Source organism: Larimichthys crocea, chromosome XVIII (genome assembly GCF_000972845.2).
Source record: "Larimichthys crocea isolate SSNF chromosome XVIII, L_crocea_2.0, whole genome shotgun sequence".
Taxonomy (NCBI): Eukaryota; Metazoa; Chordata; class Actinopteri; family Sciaenidae; genus Larimichthys; species Larimichthys crocea.
Genome location: NC_040028.1, coordinates 14,106,285 through 14,124,469, shown reverse-complemented (window position 1 = coordinate 14,124,469; position 18,185 = coordinate 14,106,285). Strand labels below are relative to the sequence as shown.

Genomic DNA, 18,185 nt, shown 5'->3' with positions numbered 1-18,185 from the left:
AGTGGTGACCAAAAAAGCTCTGTGGCAAAATAAGAATTACTCTATTCACTATTCACTATCTAACTGGGTACTACTTTCTAATAACTCTAACCCTTAAAATATCATTTTAGTAATTAGTAAAACTTTTGGGTTGTCAGTTTATCTTACCAACCTGAGTCATCCTGGTAAGCTCGTTAAACCAGCAATAAGTGATATTATGGCAGCTTGAGAGCAGCAGAAACACAACACTGACATTTGATCATGTTTGAAGTTGATATGGCCAAAGATTTAGTAAACAATAGCGTATTTACACACCCAGCTGAAACAGAGCATAAATTTGGAGTTGGTCCACCAGAGTGATGTTAAGTCTAATATTCACTCTAATTTTAGCTCTGTTTTTGGTCTCTACCCACTCTTAAGTGGAAATATCTGACTCTTTAGCTGCTAAAAGCCTTTAAAAAAAAGGATCTGCTGTCTGCTGTTAAAATATGGCATTAAATATTACAGTGCTTTACTGTAATATTAGCAGTCTCTAAAATAAAATACTACTTTATTCTGCATAAATGCCCTTAAAACGGCGTATAAATAAAGGTTTTGAAGTATTAATGTGTTTAACTGTGTACAGGAAAACACAGTCATACTGCACTTCATGGCATATTTTACAGGCTTTTACTGTCATAGTTTGTCAGTTTGCCTTTTTTTTTTTTTTTTTTTTTACAGTATACTATGGACAAAAATTACACTGAGAGCAGTGAGAGTGAACCAAAACAGTAAAGTTGTGGGATGGAAACAAAAACAAGCTGGAAGACTGGTTAGGTTAGGTTAATTCTTGGAGGATTCATCAGTAAGAGTGACCCCTTTATCATACAAGAAGTTGTGATTTGTCACTAATATAAAAACAGATTAAAGTTGCTTATATCATTAGCATCATTGTTCTATTCAAGTGTCCCCGTCAGTCATGACGGTACGCCAGAGTATGCAATATCCTGGAACTGTAGCAGCTAAAAGGGATTCAGCGTTCACCATCATCGTTGTTATTATATTATTTGCTGTTGTGCTTCTCTGCTGTGACGCATCAAAATGGCTTCTTTGTAAAAAGGACTGTGGCTGTCATCTATCATCACAGCATCATTCTTAATGCTTATTAATGAATAATCAATGACAACATATTGAACAGACCCACACATATTTGCAATCTTCATGTTTTTTTTTAATTGAATAATTCAAACAACTCATGTCTGCCTCATCAGAGGACAAATGGCCTTTAATGAAATGCTTACCAGAAATGTACCAGAATACTTAACAAAATGCTTTAATAGGGAATACAGCATCTAGCCATATCTGATGCACACACATAATACTGTTAATGACATCTCATATACAGTTCGAGTGGAGAATGTATTTCAAAATGTGAGTAAACGTCACACATTTTGGCATATCTTTGGGGGTGTAGCATTGAAAATAAAACCCAGATCTTCAGCATTTTGCTCATACTCGTTATTGTGACGTGTGGTGTGAAAAACAGCTGTTGTCAAGATTTAATCCATAACACTGACATCAAAGGAGAATAGATGTCTGACTACCACCTGCAACTATATTTATAAAAAATAAATAACATAGAAAGACACAAACATAAGAAAAATCACACCCCCAGTATGCCAGACTACTGTATGTTAAAGTAGCATGCTTACACCATAAAGTGAAATGCTTTCATTCATTGGCTAAACGGAGAGTGGGTTGTACCGATAAGGAGTGCTTGGATGTTTCACTGAGTGCAGTTCGATGCAAATATATAGATGAAGAGAAGAAATTGCGTGAGGAAATTAGTCAAACTGATAACAAAACTGCATTCACATAAATCTATCAAGAACTTCCAGTACCAGACAGGCAATGCTGTTCATGTCTCCACCATACACTCAAAATACACATTCACACACGTACATATTGATGGATGGTGTCTGTAGCATGGCTCCAGTGTCGTGATATCAGCTTAGTCAGTGTTCGTCAGGATATGGGGCTCCTGTCAGGTAGCCGTTGGTCCCGTGATTTTTGTTGGTCCCGTTAGTGGAGCTGCTGTGGTGCTTCTGATTGGGTGGGGGGCTGTCGTCCTCATCAGAGCTGGACTCGATGTCGCTGCGGTCGTCTTTAGATACCTGCGGAAATGAGTGGGAGGCTTGGAGATTAATTTTTTTCTCATTAAAATTCTTATCTGTGTCATTATTTGTCACAGCCGTGCATGCTGGTGCTGCAAAAAAAGTGCTACTTTTGCGTGTCAAACTCAAACAAGTGTTTAAAATTTGAACTTTGAGGACCCAAAATAGTCAATAGCAGCAGTTGTAGACTGATTCTGTCGTCCCTGCGGCCATAGTTAAAAATACACTGTTTAGGACAGTCAGGACCATGATAATGCAAATGATTACAGAGCTACTAGAGAAATGAAAATAAACAAACCACACATTTTTATTGCGATGTTTCCTTTTAAGGCTACTTACATGTAAAGGATTCCATTTCCCCACCTTGAAGAGAGAGTAGAAAGAGATTCAGAGTATTTATATATGCGCTAGCGGCAAAAACATCCCATTATTCAAGAACACCTTACTCGAGAAGAAGAGCTGATTGTAGTGACTCACCTTTCCTTTGGAGATGGCTCGGCACGCTGTCTTCACTATGAGGTAGGACCAGAAGGAGTGAAGAAGCTGCAGCAGGATCAGAAGCAGGTTGAAGACCCACCAGGACGGGTAGGGCCCTACAATCTCCCAACTCTCGAACAAGGTTGTGTTAAGAATCCTTCCGTGGCAACACATGGACAGGGAGATAATTAAGATAACATGTTTCATTAGCAAAGCCACAAGGTTTGAATTATTATCTAGCCCGACGTGCGTGTTGATAAAGCCAAACATAAGCCGGTGAAAAAAAATGAGATGGGTCATGCTGCAGCTCTTTATCTTCCATGGAACAGAAGGGGCCAAATGCACAAAACTCTGATCATCACATTCACCTATAAACCATCGCTGTGGCGATGGCTCAGATCGTTATTAAATATGAGGAGAATGATCAATAATTAATCTATAGAGCGCATATTGAAACAGACTTCACAAAATGTTTTTCAATTCAGTGTAAAACCAAATGATGAGTGATAAATAATTAACAATTAAATTATGCTTAGGCGCCTTACTTTACATTTTACATAACGCTGCGTGACTGCAAAAATAAAAACAATCTGTGAAATTGACAAACAGTCTAATAAAGCAGGAAAGTTTTACCATAAAGTTACACTTTATATTTCGTGTCCTCTCTATCATATCACACATTTTCACCGCACATTCTTTGTTAAATTATACCAGTTTATGTGGGAGAAATGTGTCTTTGAAACAGCAATTTGTTTATAGCTCATTGTGCAGCAATTCTAGATGTAATTAAAACTGCTAATGGAGATGAAGTGATATATCGCCAAGCTACACACATGACATGCGATCATAATTTCGAGGATCCGTGTTAAATTTATCCCCGAGCAAATTCTTGCAAATGGCTGTCTGTGAATCATCCTCCTGATACTGAAGCCATGGCAACAGCTTTACAGTAATGACAACTTTACTACTGGTGTGGTGGGGGCTGACTAAAAATGTAGTGCAGGATCATCATATTACAGCATGGAAACAAAGGCAGCAAAGAGTGGTGTGTGTGTGTGTGTGTGTGTGTGTGTGGTCATAAAACACTGCAGAGACTAACATAAAAGCTTTTGTATTTCACAAACACTTTCATCAGAATAACCTTAATTATTAAAGACAGCAAACTTGAATCTCGAAATAGCATTTTTGTGCTAATCAAGAATCGATGGTATCTTAAAGGAAAGAACTGCAACTGCAGCTTCCTGACTCTAAAATGAAATCATGTCGTATGAAGTCTGATAACACTGCTGCTGATGACAGCAAGATAAATGTTGTGCACACTTTCAAGGGCTAAAACTGATTCCTGGTAACTCTGCAAATATCACCAGAAAAGCCTGTTATAATTGGCATTCAGCACCGCAGCAGTCTAAGTAATTAGACTTAAAATAATTAAATGTCTGAGTAAAACAAAGCCACAAAAAATAAATTTAAATATTTGAACCTGTCTCTGTTCTCTGGAACAGCAATTTGGATGGGTTGGCTAGAACGTGAAATGCTGAATAAATGCAAATTATAAATGTAAAAGCAAAAAAAAAAAAAAGCAAGAGCACGAAATGATAGAAGATCCTCGTGAGCAGAAAACCCTTTGATGTCTTAACAAATCAGGTGAATCTCCAGACACTGTTCTCAATGATAAAGCAATAACTATAATGATCTCCTTTTCATCTGTTGATTTTGTTTGGCTTTCTCTGAGAGGTCAAAGCTGCTGTATCCATAGTAACTATTACTTAGCAACAAAATTCAGAGAGATGTGTCTGAACTGCAAAGCGTTGTGGAGAAAGTAGTAAAAAAGCACTGAGATCTCCATGGCACTGACATGCATTTTCAGGGACAGGCTGCCAAAATGTGGAGAACAACTCAAGAAATTTGCTGCACAGGCTTTTAAAGTCTCTGCCTGCCTGTATGGACTGTACTGTATACTGTGACAGCCATTAGTGCTGCTAACCATGCTACACAGAAAAGAGAATAACACTCACCAGACAGGGTAAACTCCCAGCCTGGAACTTATGAAGAGAATTGCAAACATTGCAAACAGGAGGTTGCACAGTATCTGACATTTGGCATAGTTGGCCATCTTGGCAGCCTTGATAGAGAAAGAAAAATCAGTCATTAATCAGACTATGTAAACAATAAAAGAATGAAAATGTTCCAGCATTGTTCAGGTGTAAAATGAAACTGTATCAGGCAGTCTGTTACAAGGACATGATGTTCAGAATGTAAAGACCGCAGTTAAATTTAGATAAAGATGGATAGCTGAGTATGTAAACTCCTAACACTCCACCCACACACACCCATCCATCTTTCCCATCTGTCCATCCACAGCATTTAATTCCCTCACACATCCTCACCTCTATCAGCACGTCGGCTGCATCGTGGAGACACATGACCAGAGTTCCCACTCGTGCCATGTTGTTCACGTAGGAAAAGGTGATGAGGGAGATTGTTGCCACATGGTGCAGGAACATGATCAGGAAATCCTGCGGACACAGTTACCAAGGAAATATCACACAATTAAAGTACTCTCAAAAATGCCTCATGGCTGTTTGAGCCGCTGCATGCTGAACATACCAAGTGTATTTTGTGCAGGACAGACGTGTGATTAAGTGAAAGTGACATGGCTGCTGTATGCACATACAGTAGCTTTCTGTGTCTGGAGTAATGCATATCAGTTTGTAAGGAAGACAAAACCTCTACTGTCGACTAACATAAACTGAACTCGTGGAACAATTGCACAAAAAAACACAGCGGTGCCTATTTTCAAACTTGCGGCAAGAGGCACTACATGCTTGTGTTTTCGTGACCTTCAAGGGTGCTTTGCCCAAGTTAGTAGCTGCTCATGTAATCACTGTGTGGATTGACGGGTTTCAAAATAAAATCTCTATTTTGGTGAGCCCTGTCCGACGTGATTGGCACAGCTATAGAAAAGACAAAAAAAAGTTCTGACAATACAATGATTAATCACCACTTACACAAACAAACATAGCAAGTACACCCCTCGGTGTCCGAGCACCATGAATGCGTTCGTGTTCGTCTACTGAATGCATTTATGTGGTTTAGCCCTCATGTCATTGTGTCAAAGTGCAATGCAGCAAACATAAAAATGTTTCAAAGTGTTGGTGGGGAACAATCCTTAAAAAACTGCAATTGAAAAAAAATTATATGTCACTTATCACTGGTGCATAAATGAAAAAACAGTATTTTACTGCTGTTGGTCTGTGGAGCTACTTTTTAATGATTCTATATACTGTTGGGTAGTTTCATCTATTTAATCCATGATATTTTGAATTTGCTTTGCATGTATTATCTTATTTTTTTTAAGTACTATAGATGTCAAACAAATGTAGCAGAGTAAATAGTGTAATATTTCCCTTTAACGTGTAGGAGAATAGAAGTGGCATGAAATGGAAGTACTTAGTTACATTCCACACCCTCATGAACATGAGAAAAAACTCTTTGTTCCCCCTCTGGAAATCACCTATGTACAACCACCTAATGTATGAGCTGTTGGGGTTAGGATTTGACAGGACCTCCAGTTGACTAGGGATGCAGACAAGTGGTATGGGGAAGCATTCCTCTAAGCAAATCTTAAGCTACTGAAATATCTCAGCCCAAAGCAACCAGAACCAGTCCAAAATGGCAAGAGAATGAGGAATGAGGAAGATGAGAAGGAAAGAGTAATGATGCAAGATACAGAATGAAAGCAAGGCAAGAGTGTGCGGGGAGAACATACTGGAATTGGCAGGGGATGCAGAGGGCCTCCTCAGTGTAGTACTGTGCATGAAAAAACTGAAAGGAGAAACAAAAACAGACAACATGCCAACAGTCAACAAAGAGATGACAGAGTGAAGGCATACACAGCATGGCATCATGGGGGGCTGCTGTGAGTGCAGTGAGTGAAGTGTGTTGTGGAGAGGGAAGAGCTGGGGATGGACTGGAAACACAAGTAAGATCATGGCTGGAAGGCATGCAAATTGATATTTAATGAACCAAAAGTGTAAAAAAAAAAAAAAAAAGAGAGAGAGAGAGAGAGAGAGAGATGAAAGTGGGTTGAAGTTGGCCGTTACAAACACTGACTGAGTTGGACCTTTTTAGGCTTTATTTATAGTACAATGTGCATAATGTATACAGTGTAAACTGATATCTTGTAGTTATGAATGTAAAGTTAATGACACCTGCAGCAGCTTGGTGGAAGTAGATGTTACAATTACCTGCTTGATACATTAGGTATGAATGAGTCATACAACTATTAGCCTATTGCCATTCCTACCAGGATACATTCCGATTTAATTATTTACATAAATAACAGGCTTAATTTGAGATACGTCTTTACATCATTACATGAAGTATTGTACATCGCCATTATTAAAACAGATTAGAAAAAGCAGAATAATTGTCTGAGCATATTATTCAAACACATACAGTGGGGGAGAGCTTGAGAAGCGTTTTTTTGTTAAGGTTGACAGGGAATCCAATTTCTGAATGTTCGAAAAAAAAGTGTTAATCCTTTTTTTTAACTCTCCCAGTGTTTTGTTATTTCACACATCAGCGAGAATACACTGAGGCAGAAAGCAAACGCTCACGAGCAAATAGACTGAAAATTATAGAGTCGTGGTGACAGTAAGAAAAGAGATGGACAGTCAGACAAAGACAATCAGATTTTTTTTTTTCTGTGACAGCACAACTAGCAACGGCATAAGCTGAGCAGGAGTTTCTGGTTTTAACAAAAAAACGTGATTAAAAGTCTTTTTTTTTGTTGGCCATTCAATGGTCCATATTATTGGAGATGCGTGATATATGTCTTGGTGTGACTTTGCAGTCGTTCTTACCTTCCTCCTGATGTCTGTGAATTGGGAAAAGAGTAAGGACAGGTAGAAAGACAGCTCCAGTATATAGTAATAATGGATGTCCACAGTCAGTGGCTGCATAAACACAAAAAGCAACAAGAATAAAATAAATATTTGAGTAATGCAAGTCATCTTGTCATATTACGATTACTGAAGATCTGTGAAATGCTGCATTAAAAAAAAAAAAACCTTTACCTGGTATGGGTAGTTGTACCAACACTCTTTAGTGTTCCAAAGCCACGGAGTCTGCAGAAAATGAAAAGAGTAACTTAGAAATCAATATATGGAACAAATAAAACTAGATTATATCTTCAGCTATATCATCAATCAATATCATGAGACTGTGACTGAGGTTGAGAGAGCACTCTAATACAATTTACTGTGAAAACTGCATGCCGGGAAGATGAAAACAGCCTTTGTCTCTATCCCTGAGAAAGTCTTATATGTTGAATATCATCAACCGAACAATATATGTATACATGCCAGTTAACCTAATTAACTGTGACATGTTAGATCAGCAGTTTTCTTTTAGCATTTCACAATTTTTCATGTCTTTTGTTGCCACTTTTCCAACTTTTTTTTTTTTATGGTGGCATCAAATTCAAAATATCGCATATCAGTTCCAAAAACAATAAAATGTCTCAGTTTCAACATTTGATAAGTTGTCCTTGTGCTATTTCCAAATATTAAATATGAGGTTTCAATGTTTTACACAGCATACAATTAATTTCTATTTACATTTCACACAGCGTGCCAACTTTTTTAGAAACACGGTCCTTTGATGAAACATCAATGAGGTGGTTTATAAAATGCTTTTTTTTTTAATAATGATTTTGTTGCAGTGCGTGCTTTGACAACCAAGTAATGACATAATGACATCGGAGCGAAAATAGAAATGGTAACATGAATGTGAAACATAAGAATGTGTTACATGCAAACAGTGACCCATCACTGAGTTTTCGCCTCCTGCGCTCCTCTCCAGACCTGCTCTATTAATAAATCCCACAGAGACTCCAGCCTGCAGCGAGGATTGCCAAGGAATGAACTATTTTCATAAAGTGCTTTGTCATGCAACTCGTGTCTTTTTTTTCCTACTCGGCTATCTCAGCTATTGCTCTGTTGATTACATACTTTCATGTATTTTCATGATTATACGGTATGTATGAAATATATTACTCTATCCCAGCCACATTCATCAGTAGTGGTGAAATGTAGTACTTTAATCCAAGTACAGATTGTCCTTAATACTTCTTACTCCATTACATCTCAGAGGCAAATACTCTACATATGATGATCTTATAGAAATATGATGCATTGCTGTAGATTAAATTACCCAACAGTGTATACAGTAGTTAAAATTAGCACATTACATTAATGCACTGTTAATATTAATCTAACAATATCATATATAATGGTAAAACACTGACAGTGACCATTTTTCTACATAATGAAAGTGCCTACTTTTCCTCCAAGTCCATTTTGCTGATCATACTTTTACTGCAGTAAGGTTTTAAAAGCAGTACTTTTACTTGTAGCGGAGTGTTTTCACAGAGGTTTGCTACAAAACGACACAAGTGAGGCTCATTGATGCTTGTCACTCCTCAGTAAGTAAGTAATTTAAAACTTATTTCAAGGGTCAATCGTATTATTAATAAAAAGCTATGAAGCGATACATTACTGTTAACACATATTTAAGTCTCTCTGAAGCAGCAGTCACAGTAATGTTGCATCAGTATTGGGAGAACCACTTTATTCAGTTAATACAAAGAGCTGTGATTTAAGAAAAAAGCTGCCTACATGAAAGGATCACTCTGTAAGCAGACAGGGATTTTAAGGACGCACTGAACCGACACGTCCTCGATGAACACAAGCAGTTCACCAAAAGACAAGACAAATCATCACTCAGCACCACATAGTTTGTGAAAGGGACTGCATATTTAAAGGAGGGCATTATTTAATATTGGGAGTGTTATTTATTTGTCAGCTGCTCCACCTTTCCTTGAACAATCCCAGTAAGATCTATTATTAACAAACACTTTTTGTACTAGGCTTTATTACAAATGTCCTTAATAAAGTGAGTCCTTTACACCAGAACATCCATTTCACTTGCCAGTCTCATGACTAGGCACCAACCTATTAGGTAACCACAAGATTTCTATGCGAGCCATGCAGAGAATCAAACCACAGTGACTCATACAAACTTTATAACCAGCAACGCTTACCTTTTTAAGGAAACGCACTCCATAGGTAAATATGTATAGATAGAATGTAAATCTCCACCTGTAACACATTAAAAAAAAACAAATATATTATGAATATGAAGCACAAAATGATTCAATCCTCAACATTTGACTTGTTTAGGCAACAATCACTACCTTTTGCAATCTTAACTTTTTTTTTCTGGTATGGCCTTGAAGACTCTGGGCGTAACCACAGTGGTTTTTTAGTAGGCCACGGGTTAAGTGTGGAGCACAGTAACCTTTAGCTATGCACTGTGTCTGTATTTTCTCAAATCTACACTATAATTTTAGTTGAAGGTTAAGGATTAGTAAATTACAGAGTGAAGAAAAGTGTTTTAATCTGCTAAAACCAATTTTCAGAGAATAATGCAGCTGCAACCACATTCTGAGGTCATACAGTTTAGATACATCCACAAAATATAAACATTACCAGGACATTTGTAATTAATACAACTTGTCCTGTATACTACTATCTATGTAGTTTTGTCCCTGTGATTTGTGGCTGTCATGCACGTAATCAGAAATCTAAAGTAGTGGTGTGAGGTCGTCTTACTTCCCCATATCTGCAGTCTGTGAGTCACTGAAAATGGGACATCACGGACTTGACATTGGTGAGTTTCAGGGACAAAGAAAAGACACTCACACTGTCCAGCCCCAGCCCATTTTGCTCGGTGCTTTACATAACCCCGCACGTACTTCACCGTAACTACAGCTACACAATGTTACGAAAGTGATCATGAGGTTTGAGCATGCAGAAAGAGCAGAAACTTCTTCAGCTGACACCACAGCAATCAAAGCCTTGGTGAACTGGGAGATGTGCACATACTGCACACCCACTTCATACATAACAGCCAGCAACTGTGAGAAAGGATTTAGGACTGGCCACCTAGTAAGCCCTGTTTTTACACAACTCTGGAAGTTGCATCAGGGTCTCTGCAGGCAACAAAAGTAAGTTTATCTTCAGGGCTTTAAAGAGAGACCACTTGCTGTGCGTTACTGAGTTGTCACAGCATTTCACAAATTTACAACCAATTATATTGAATGTTTTTTTCCACAGTGGAGTCTGTACTTTAAGATTCAGTGCCCAAACTTCACAAAGTAAACCATACAGAAAAGCAACAAAAGAAAGCTTCTGTGATATGGAAGAAAACATCCACGGATGACTCCCATGACTGTGACAGGAGCTATACGGCCTGTCATTTGAGACGAGATTTGCATACTTTAAAAGGGTTGTGCCGAGCGGTTGTTCCAGCTGACCACAAATCAAACACATTTTGACAGCCGTAGCCTCTAAACACAACATGACATCAACACTCAGAAAGAGAGCAGGGTAAATCCGCTTCTCAGTTCAGGCACATGCAACAGAGCTTGTCCTTTTATGTGAATGTTTGTTTGAGATATTCATCTGTGACGCCTGAATTAATATCGGAGAGATTATTAGCAGGTTAACACATGGCTTGTGGAAGCCGTCATTGACTGATTTTTATGCTTGATCAATTAACAAGACAAGTTAATAGGACAAGTTTACCTGGCACACAGTAAAGACTGTTGCATGGCAACTGGTTCATCAAGCCTGCTAGAGTCTTTTTCAAGTGCTGTTGAATTGCTGCTATATATGTACAGTCACAATGACTCACAACTGCTTCCTGTGAATAGTTTATTATATTTTTTCAGCCACAGTGTTGAAAGAACTAAAATGCTGTGCATGTAATTATTCTCGAGCCGCAGTTTATTAGCTGCACATGATGTTGCAGCAGTTAGCCAATTACACTCTACAATTAATTACTGATAAACAGAATTAAATTTGTGTGTTAGGATGAACCTGTGGTTTATACAACACAATAAAAGTAGGCTTATATGATGTGTTATGTTACATAGAGATCCACCATCCTTTTATAACAGTGTGATTAGAGTAATAAATTATTCATGATATCCGATGAGACTGTGTTTTTAAACTGGGACAGATCCACTGATTACTATTAAATCAAATGTACCTGTTTAGCCAAAGCATAGCCTGAGGGAGGAAAAATAAATGTAGGTGGGAAACTTTGATTTTTATCAAAACCTCCATAATGAGGCTTACTTTATTTATTGAGTGTAGCACCTATTTTTGGAGTAAAATAATAAAAAAAAGCAGCTCATGTTGGCTCATTTAATTCCACTTTGTCACTTCTCCAGGTCGGTAGTTTGAACACCAGCCGGCTGGAACGCTTTGCATTTGGACGGTTCAATAACAATTACTAAGGACGGTCCAGCTTTGATCACTTGTGCAAAAGTCTTTATAACTTTCCTCTCTGCGGTTACATTTACAGTTACGCCTCTGTTACTCTTCAGGTAGTTATAGCTGTTCCTTTCACCTTTGTGTATTTGCTAAATTTGATTTATTTACTATGCATGATTTTCAAATTGCCCGAATTGAAAAAAGAAAGGAAAAAAAAAAAGCTGTTTATTTTAATGTGATGTTCGAAAACTGCATCTAATTTGGCAGTCCCCTCTAAAATGCACATGTAAATAGATCATCTCACAGCTGTCTTATAAACATCTGCTGAGCACAAATATGCTTAGAAGTTGTCTACTTAGCTGCTTCTGAGCAGTTGTATTGATTGAAAGGTATAAAAATGGTTTACAGGGAGAGCAATAATGGGAATATTAGTAATCTCAGCTGCTATTAATTGCATGTTTCTGTCTGATGAAAGAAAAGAGAAGGAATGACAAATTAAGAGACTTTTTTTTATGCATTTCATAAAAGGCATTAGATGGGACATAATTACAATGACCATCCACCTCAAAAGCAGCTAAAAAAGTTCAAAAGGTATAACTGAACATTTCAGGAAGGAGGCATATTTGTTTTTACTTTCTGAGAGAAAAATCGATCACTCTAGTATCTGTAAGGTAAATATGAAGCTACTGTTGGCGGCTGGTTACTTTGCCTAGCTTTTAACAAGGACTGGAAACAGGGAAGACAGCTAGCCAAGTGTGAAAATTAAGTTGTGCTTGTGAGAGATTATGTGTTGAACTATTGGCTGGGCGCAGTGACTTCCAGCTGGTTGGCATGGCAACTTCAAAGTGATGACAACACTATATATATGAAGGGGGGGGTCATCAAACTTCTCATCTAACTCTCAGGGAGACAGTGAAAGTGTTAGATCTAACATTCATAGCTGTAATACATATGCTGAAAAAGTAAGTGGATGATTTTGAATGTATATAAAAAAACAAACATTTTAGCATACATCAAATGTTAACTTAGGCCAAAGATAGATGACAGATAAAAGCAGCAACTATATTTAGTTTTAAAAGAAATATAGACTCTGTGGCAAGATTTATAAAAGACTGTGAATTGCGAATTATTCTGCTTATGATAATTTCTTTGTTCTCACTGAAAGCACGGAAGAGAAAGGATGGAGGAAGATGAGATCAGACAGCAGAGGCTATTGAGGACATCAAAGCTTGAGCTGAGACGGGAGCTCTCAAGTAACTACAGTGAAAAAAAAAATCTTAATTTGTCATTTATTTATATTGAAGTTTAAATCAAATTCATTTTTCTTATCACAAATAACTTCTTCTCATGTGGTGAAATACTACTACTACTTGTATCCAGTGATTTTCTGTTTGTTTCTCACTGTGTCTTACTACAAGCACCAAAAACCTGTTTTAGGAATATAAAAAAAATCAATACTCAAACTTGTTGGAAAGGTTTTTTTTGCTGTACATCTTGGAACAGTCACTAATAGCAGCTGGTAAACAAACTCCATGCAGAGTCTTCATTATTTCCAGACCAAATGTGTCTGCTACGTACTCTCTGTTTACATAATGAAAAGAAGAGACAACAGATCAGCTAACCTGACGATCGAGAGACACTAGAAGAACGCTATCAGTCTGCAACAGCTGTGCATGAGGACCTAATTAGAGCACAATCACTGCTGGAAGGAACTGAAGCCAGGGCCCGTTTGGAGAATTGCACTGCAAGCAACCAAAACAGACAACCTGGCCAAACTATTGCAATGTCATCTGCAGTCAGTTATGCTGCATGCAGATAACAGCTTTGATACAGCTGTTGCTTAGACAGCTAAGCATGTCCAGAAAGCTCACACATATATTCCAGGAGAAGCACAAATCCAATCTATTTTTTGTGTTTAAAGAAAGCAGGTTTTCAGATTCCTCTCGGAGGTTGTGTAAAAAGGGAGTCCGGTGGTCTCATCAGCCAGCAGTGTTCTCTTGAGTTGAACAGCAGCCTCGGGCAGATCAGAGGATGCGAGGCTCCCCGTGTATCAAAACTGCCAGATTGGCTCTGCTGGTGTCAGACATGACTCTGCTCTGACAGCCACACTCGCTTGTTGGCCTTTAACATCACACTGCTAAGTAACTACAATCTCCCTGATGGCAAACGCTCTACTGCAGATTAGCCAGTTCTCCCTTGCAGCCTGAGTGGGTTTGTTGGTCCGCACAGGGACACATTTGACTATTATCCTTCAACAACACCAGCATTCATGTTGCAATCTTTATACGCTGTGTGCTATAAGATAAAGCTAAAGCAAAGGCAAAGTTAACCATTACTGAAGTACAAGCATAATGGCTTTTAAAGGACCATACTGACATTCCTGCTTCTGTTGGTACATAGAGCTAAAATGATGGACAGAAAGCAAAAAAATTGGATTATTAAGAGTTTTGGACTGTTAATAATCAGCAGATTGTTCCAATGAATGATCAAACTGATGAAAATAAATATTATATAGCCATAAAAGCGACCTTTACACTCTTACCACCATTGAGCTTTAGAAAAACATGTTGTTCTTGTGAATGTGTGCTTTTCCCTTCATTTCCATACATTATGAAAATGAACTTGGAGAAACATTAAACTTGTTTTGGATGAAGTTATCAATCACAGTGAACATCGTACCTGCTTTCCCTGCTGTCACCGATGTGTTATTGATGAGCGGTAATGCAGCGCGGCCTATTCAAATCAGTCTTCACACAATAAAGCGACAATACACGTGACAGCGATAAAACAGAAGTAATGTTCACTGTGATGGATTACTTACCCACCTACCTCAAGTCTATGTTCTGTTCTGGGATTGTACTGCATGTTAAATATACTGCATGTTGTGGTGCTTCAAAGTGCCTTACATGCTTTCACAGAACCGGGCCAGGGTACTGGGCTTCTCCTGATTGCGGCGTTGTCTGAACCAGCGCTGGATAGTCCGCACATCCCAGTCGAGCTGCTTGGACAGGCCCTCCAATCTCTTCTCATCTGGGTGCTGGCAAGACAAGAGAAACAATCCATATGTAAGATTTAACTTGTGAGATGAAACATTAAAGATTGCAAAGAGGACACGATCCCTACCTTGGTTATAGCAGTGAAAACCTTTTCCAGGATCGCGTTGGGTTGTGCTTTTTGGGGCCCGTTGGCTTGGATCTTCAGCCCCATGGCGCATGGTCTTGCGATGAACCTGCAATTAAAATACCATACATCTAAATTAATACAGAGACAGTATCTTTGATACTACATTAGACAGTATCTTTGAGGGGAATTGTTAATATTTAGGGATTTCAAGGGACACAAGCCATTCAATCACCAGAAGACAAAAGAATGGTCTCCTGCAAGATGATCTGTGCTCAGTATTGGTTGACATCTCCATGTGGACACAGCAGTGTGAGGCTACATTTGGCATTACGAACCATGATACAAATCACGCACAGTCCTAATTTTTTGTAAAACACAAGCAGTGGATGGGTGGGGATAGGCTGAAAGTTACTGTAAATAAACAATATACAAAAGAATATATGCACTATCTCTTGGATTTAACACCTACAGGGTGAATATTACAACTGTTTCAGATGATTATATTGCATTTTTTAGGGAGAAATACTGAAAAGAAGTGAGGGGTTTAGCAGGGTAAATGACTCAGTCACTATTACCTAAAGATACTCCTGACCCCACATGTACAAGACAAGCATCCCTGTGAGCATTGCTGTAAATGGATGATTTTGTAATATAAGTAATAGATAACATGATGCAACATATTATAACTGGAGCAGTCGAGTTAAAAAAAGCCAGAATTAGTAAAAGGAGCCTGTCTTCAGCATGAAATACTTTTTTTTTTTTTTAAGCTGAGAGGACAGTAACTGGATTTTAAGCAGGAATGGCAACTTGTCTGCACAATGTGTGTGTGTGTGTGTGTGTGTCCTGACAGATGCATCAAATGCAGACAGCATACTGCTGCAGGCCTGCAGACAGAAGGATGACCAACCGTGGTGATTTGTGGGCTAACCAAACAAGATGCCATTGTTTAGGTAACAGTCTTGACGAACACGGACAGCCCCTCTGCACGCTGCATCATTCACCGGAACATTTCATCGACATTACAAACCCTATCACAAGCCACCACCAGGAATGATCGCATGTGCTCAGAGCCAGACCCACCTTTCGAAAACCAGCCGTATCATAAAGATGCAGAATGCTAAAGGACACGCCAGATAGAGATCCTCGGCTTGCGGGAACGTTGCTTCATCTGTGTTTTTTAAGTCAGCCCAGGTTACATTATGGGGAAGCCAGAACCTCTCGTTCCAAAACCACGCCAAAATACCGGCCATCTCCCTGCTGCAGACACTGTGACCGGGTCGAAAGACACAAATCGATGGCCTCGTTGTATCTCGGAGGTCTCTCGCAACGCGATCTGGCCGTGCAGACTCGGGTGATGATGAGATATCCGTGCGAGATCGCCGTCTGTCCGTTTCCCCTCAGCTATTCCTGTGTAGGGAAGTAGACTCAATCAGCTCCTCCGCAAGTGATTGGTGCGTTGAAATGTCATGCAATACAGTGTGTGTGTACGTTATGGCACGTAATCAAGGTAAACCACTTCTTGTATCGCACCTTTAGAGTAACACTCAACCAAACAGTGTGGGACGGTTTCTTTATAAACGGACTACAGCACAGTCTTTATTCGTTTTTGTTTATTTCTTTTGTTTCACACATCTTAAGTTCTTATATATTCCCATAATCACACAATAACCTGCTCACCACGTGACGTGTCACCTTTAATGTGTTATTGTTGACAGATCGATAGTTAAGTATTTTTTTTAGTAAAACAGTCAAATTTAAGCGTATTTAATATGGCAACGCTTCAGCAATGGGCTTCATCCTTGGTAAACTACGCCACCTATTGACAGATTTGATGTAATACTCACTAGATGTAAACCTGACCTTGTAAATAACATTTGTCATAAATGGTGTGACCTAGTTTTATTATATTCTGTAACTCTGAGAAAAGTGAAGTTTACTTTTATTTATTTGGGTAGATAGCTTTGGGCTCTTATAAAATATATAGTATATATATGTAGGCTGTGGTTATCTTGAACTGTAGCCATTTATATCAATTATAAAGCACTACAAAATCATAAATTTAAGCTTGATAAGTTAAATCCAAAACATCTTTAAAAACTGAATATCACAGCCAACATAAGGGGAGAATTTATGGCATGGTTGTTGTAATTAATTACATTAGTTTTAGCTCTGCGTAAAGTCAGTGCATATACTGTATAATCAGAATCAGAATAGGATTTATATATATTATTTAGATTTAGGTTTTCAATTACAAGTAATTGGTCTTGCTGTTATTGGTGCAAAACAAACATTAGTAAAAATATAAGGAAGATAAAAAAATCTAAGTATTAAAAAATATAAACAATATAAATATTTGTTTTAAAATGAAAAGAGCTGTTGTGCAGAAATGTGCAAGTATTTGACAGGTAATAAGAGTAAGTATCATATATATTTCATTTGCTCAGTACAAAACATGAACAAAGGAATGCCTTTAATGTATATACTCTGTATGCCTAATATAATACAAAATAATCATTATGTTATTTAGTTTTAATATATTTTATATTATTTAACATTACAGTAATACACACTATCTTTCTGTCAGTTAACAAATGTAAGAATTCTGTAAACCAAATATTACCATATAGGACACTGAATAATTATTTTGAATCAGAATCAGAAATACTTTATTAATTCCTGCAGGGAAATTGTTTTTGTTACAGCAGCTCCCAAACGTAAGTGATAGCAAGAAAACAAAACTTTAACATCTTACAACTTACATCTATACAATATCCTATTGTAACACTATATACACATGTATAAATAACAGTTAAATAAAAAACAAGTAACAGTGAACTATGCAATGTGTAAATCTAAAACCTTATAAAGAATTTAGTCTTTGAGAGACTGTACAGAGAACACACTGATTGTTTAAGTGCAGTATGCATGTGTGTAAGATTGCACAAGCCTGTTCAGTAGGTACTGGACTTGATATTTTGAGGGAGGAGTTGTAGAGACAAAATAATGAATAATCCTACGATTATTATCTAGATTAATCGATTAGTCCAAAAGACAACCAACCAATATCCAGCAAGAATAGTCAACATGCTGTCATATATATATATAAAAC

The 18,185-nt window shown here is 37.9% G+C and overlaps 1 protein-coding gene across 1 annotated transcript; it reads right to left on the bottom strand.

The window, feature by feature from the left end:
* Window positions 1-1,586: 1,586 nt before the first annotated feature.
* On the bottom strand, window positions 1,587-16,658 carry cers6 (ceramide synthase 6). Its single transcript, XM_010737453.3, has 11 exons — window positions 16,157-16,658; window positions 15,077-15,182; window positions 14,860-14,990; window positions 9,715-9,772; window positions 7,688-7,738; window positions 7,475-7,567; window positions 4,997-5,125; window positions 4,625-4,731; window positions 2,610-2,766; window positions 2,472-2,495; window positions 1,587-2,132 (listed from the first exon to the last, which is right to left on the bottom strand). The coding sequence occupies exons 1-11, from the start codon at window positions 16,324-16,326 to the stop codon at window positions 1,974-1,976; spliced, it is 1,185 nt and encodes a 394-aa protein (XP_010735755.1). The 5' UTR covers window positions 16,327-16,658; the 3' UTR covers window positions 1,587-1,973.
* Window positions 16,659-18,185: the final 1,527 nt, after the last annotated feature.

Coding starts and splice junctions, on each gene's coding strand:
- cers6 (XM_010737453.3), bottom strand. CDS start 16,326: ATGGCCGGTATTTTGGCGTGGTTTTGGAACGAGAGGTTCTGGCTTCCC. Junction 15,183..16,156: donor ATACGGCTGGTTTTCGAAAG/GTGGGTCTGGCT, acceptor TTTTAATTGCAG/GTTCATCGCAAGACCATGCG. Junction 7,739..9,714: donor GAGTGCGTTTCCTTAAAAAG/GTAAGCGTTGCT, acceptor CATTTTCTGCAG/ACTCCGTGGCTTTGGAACAC.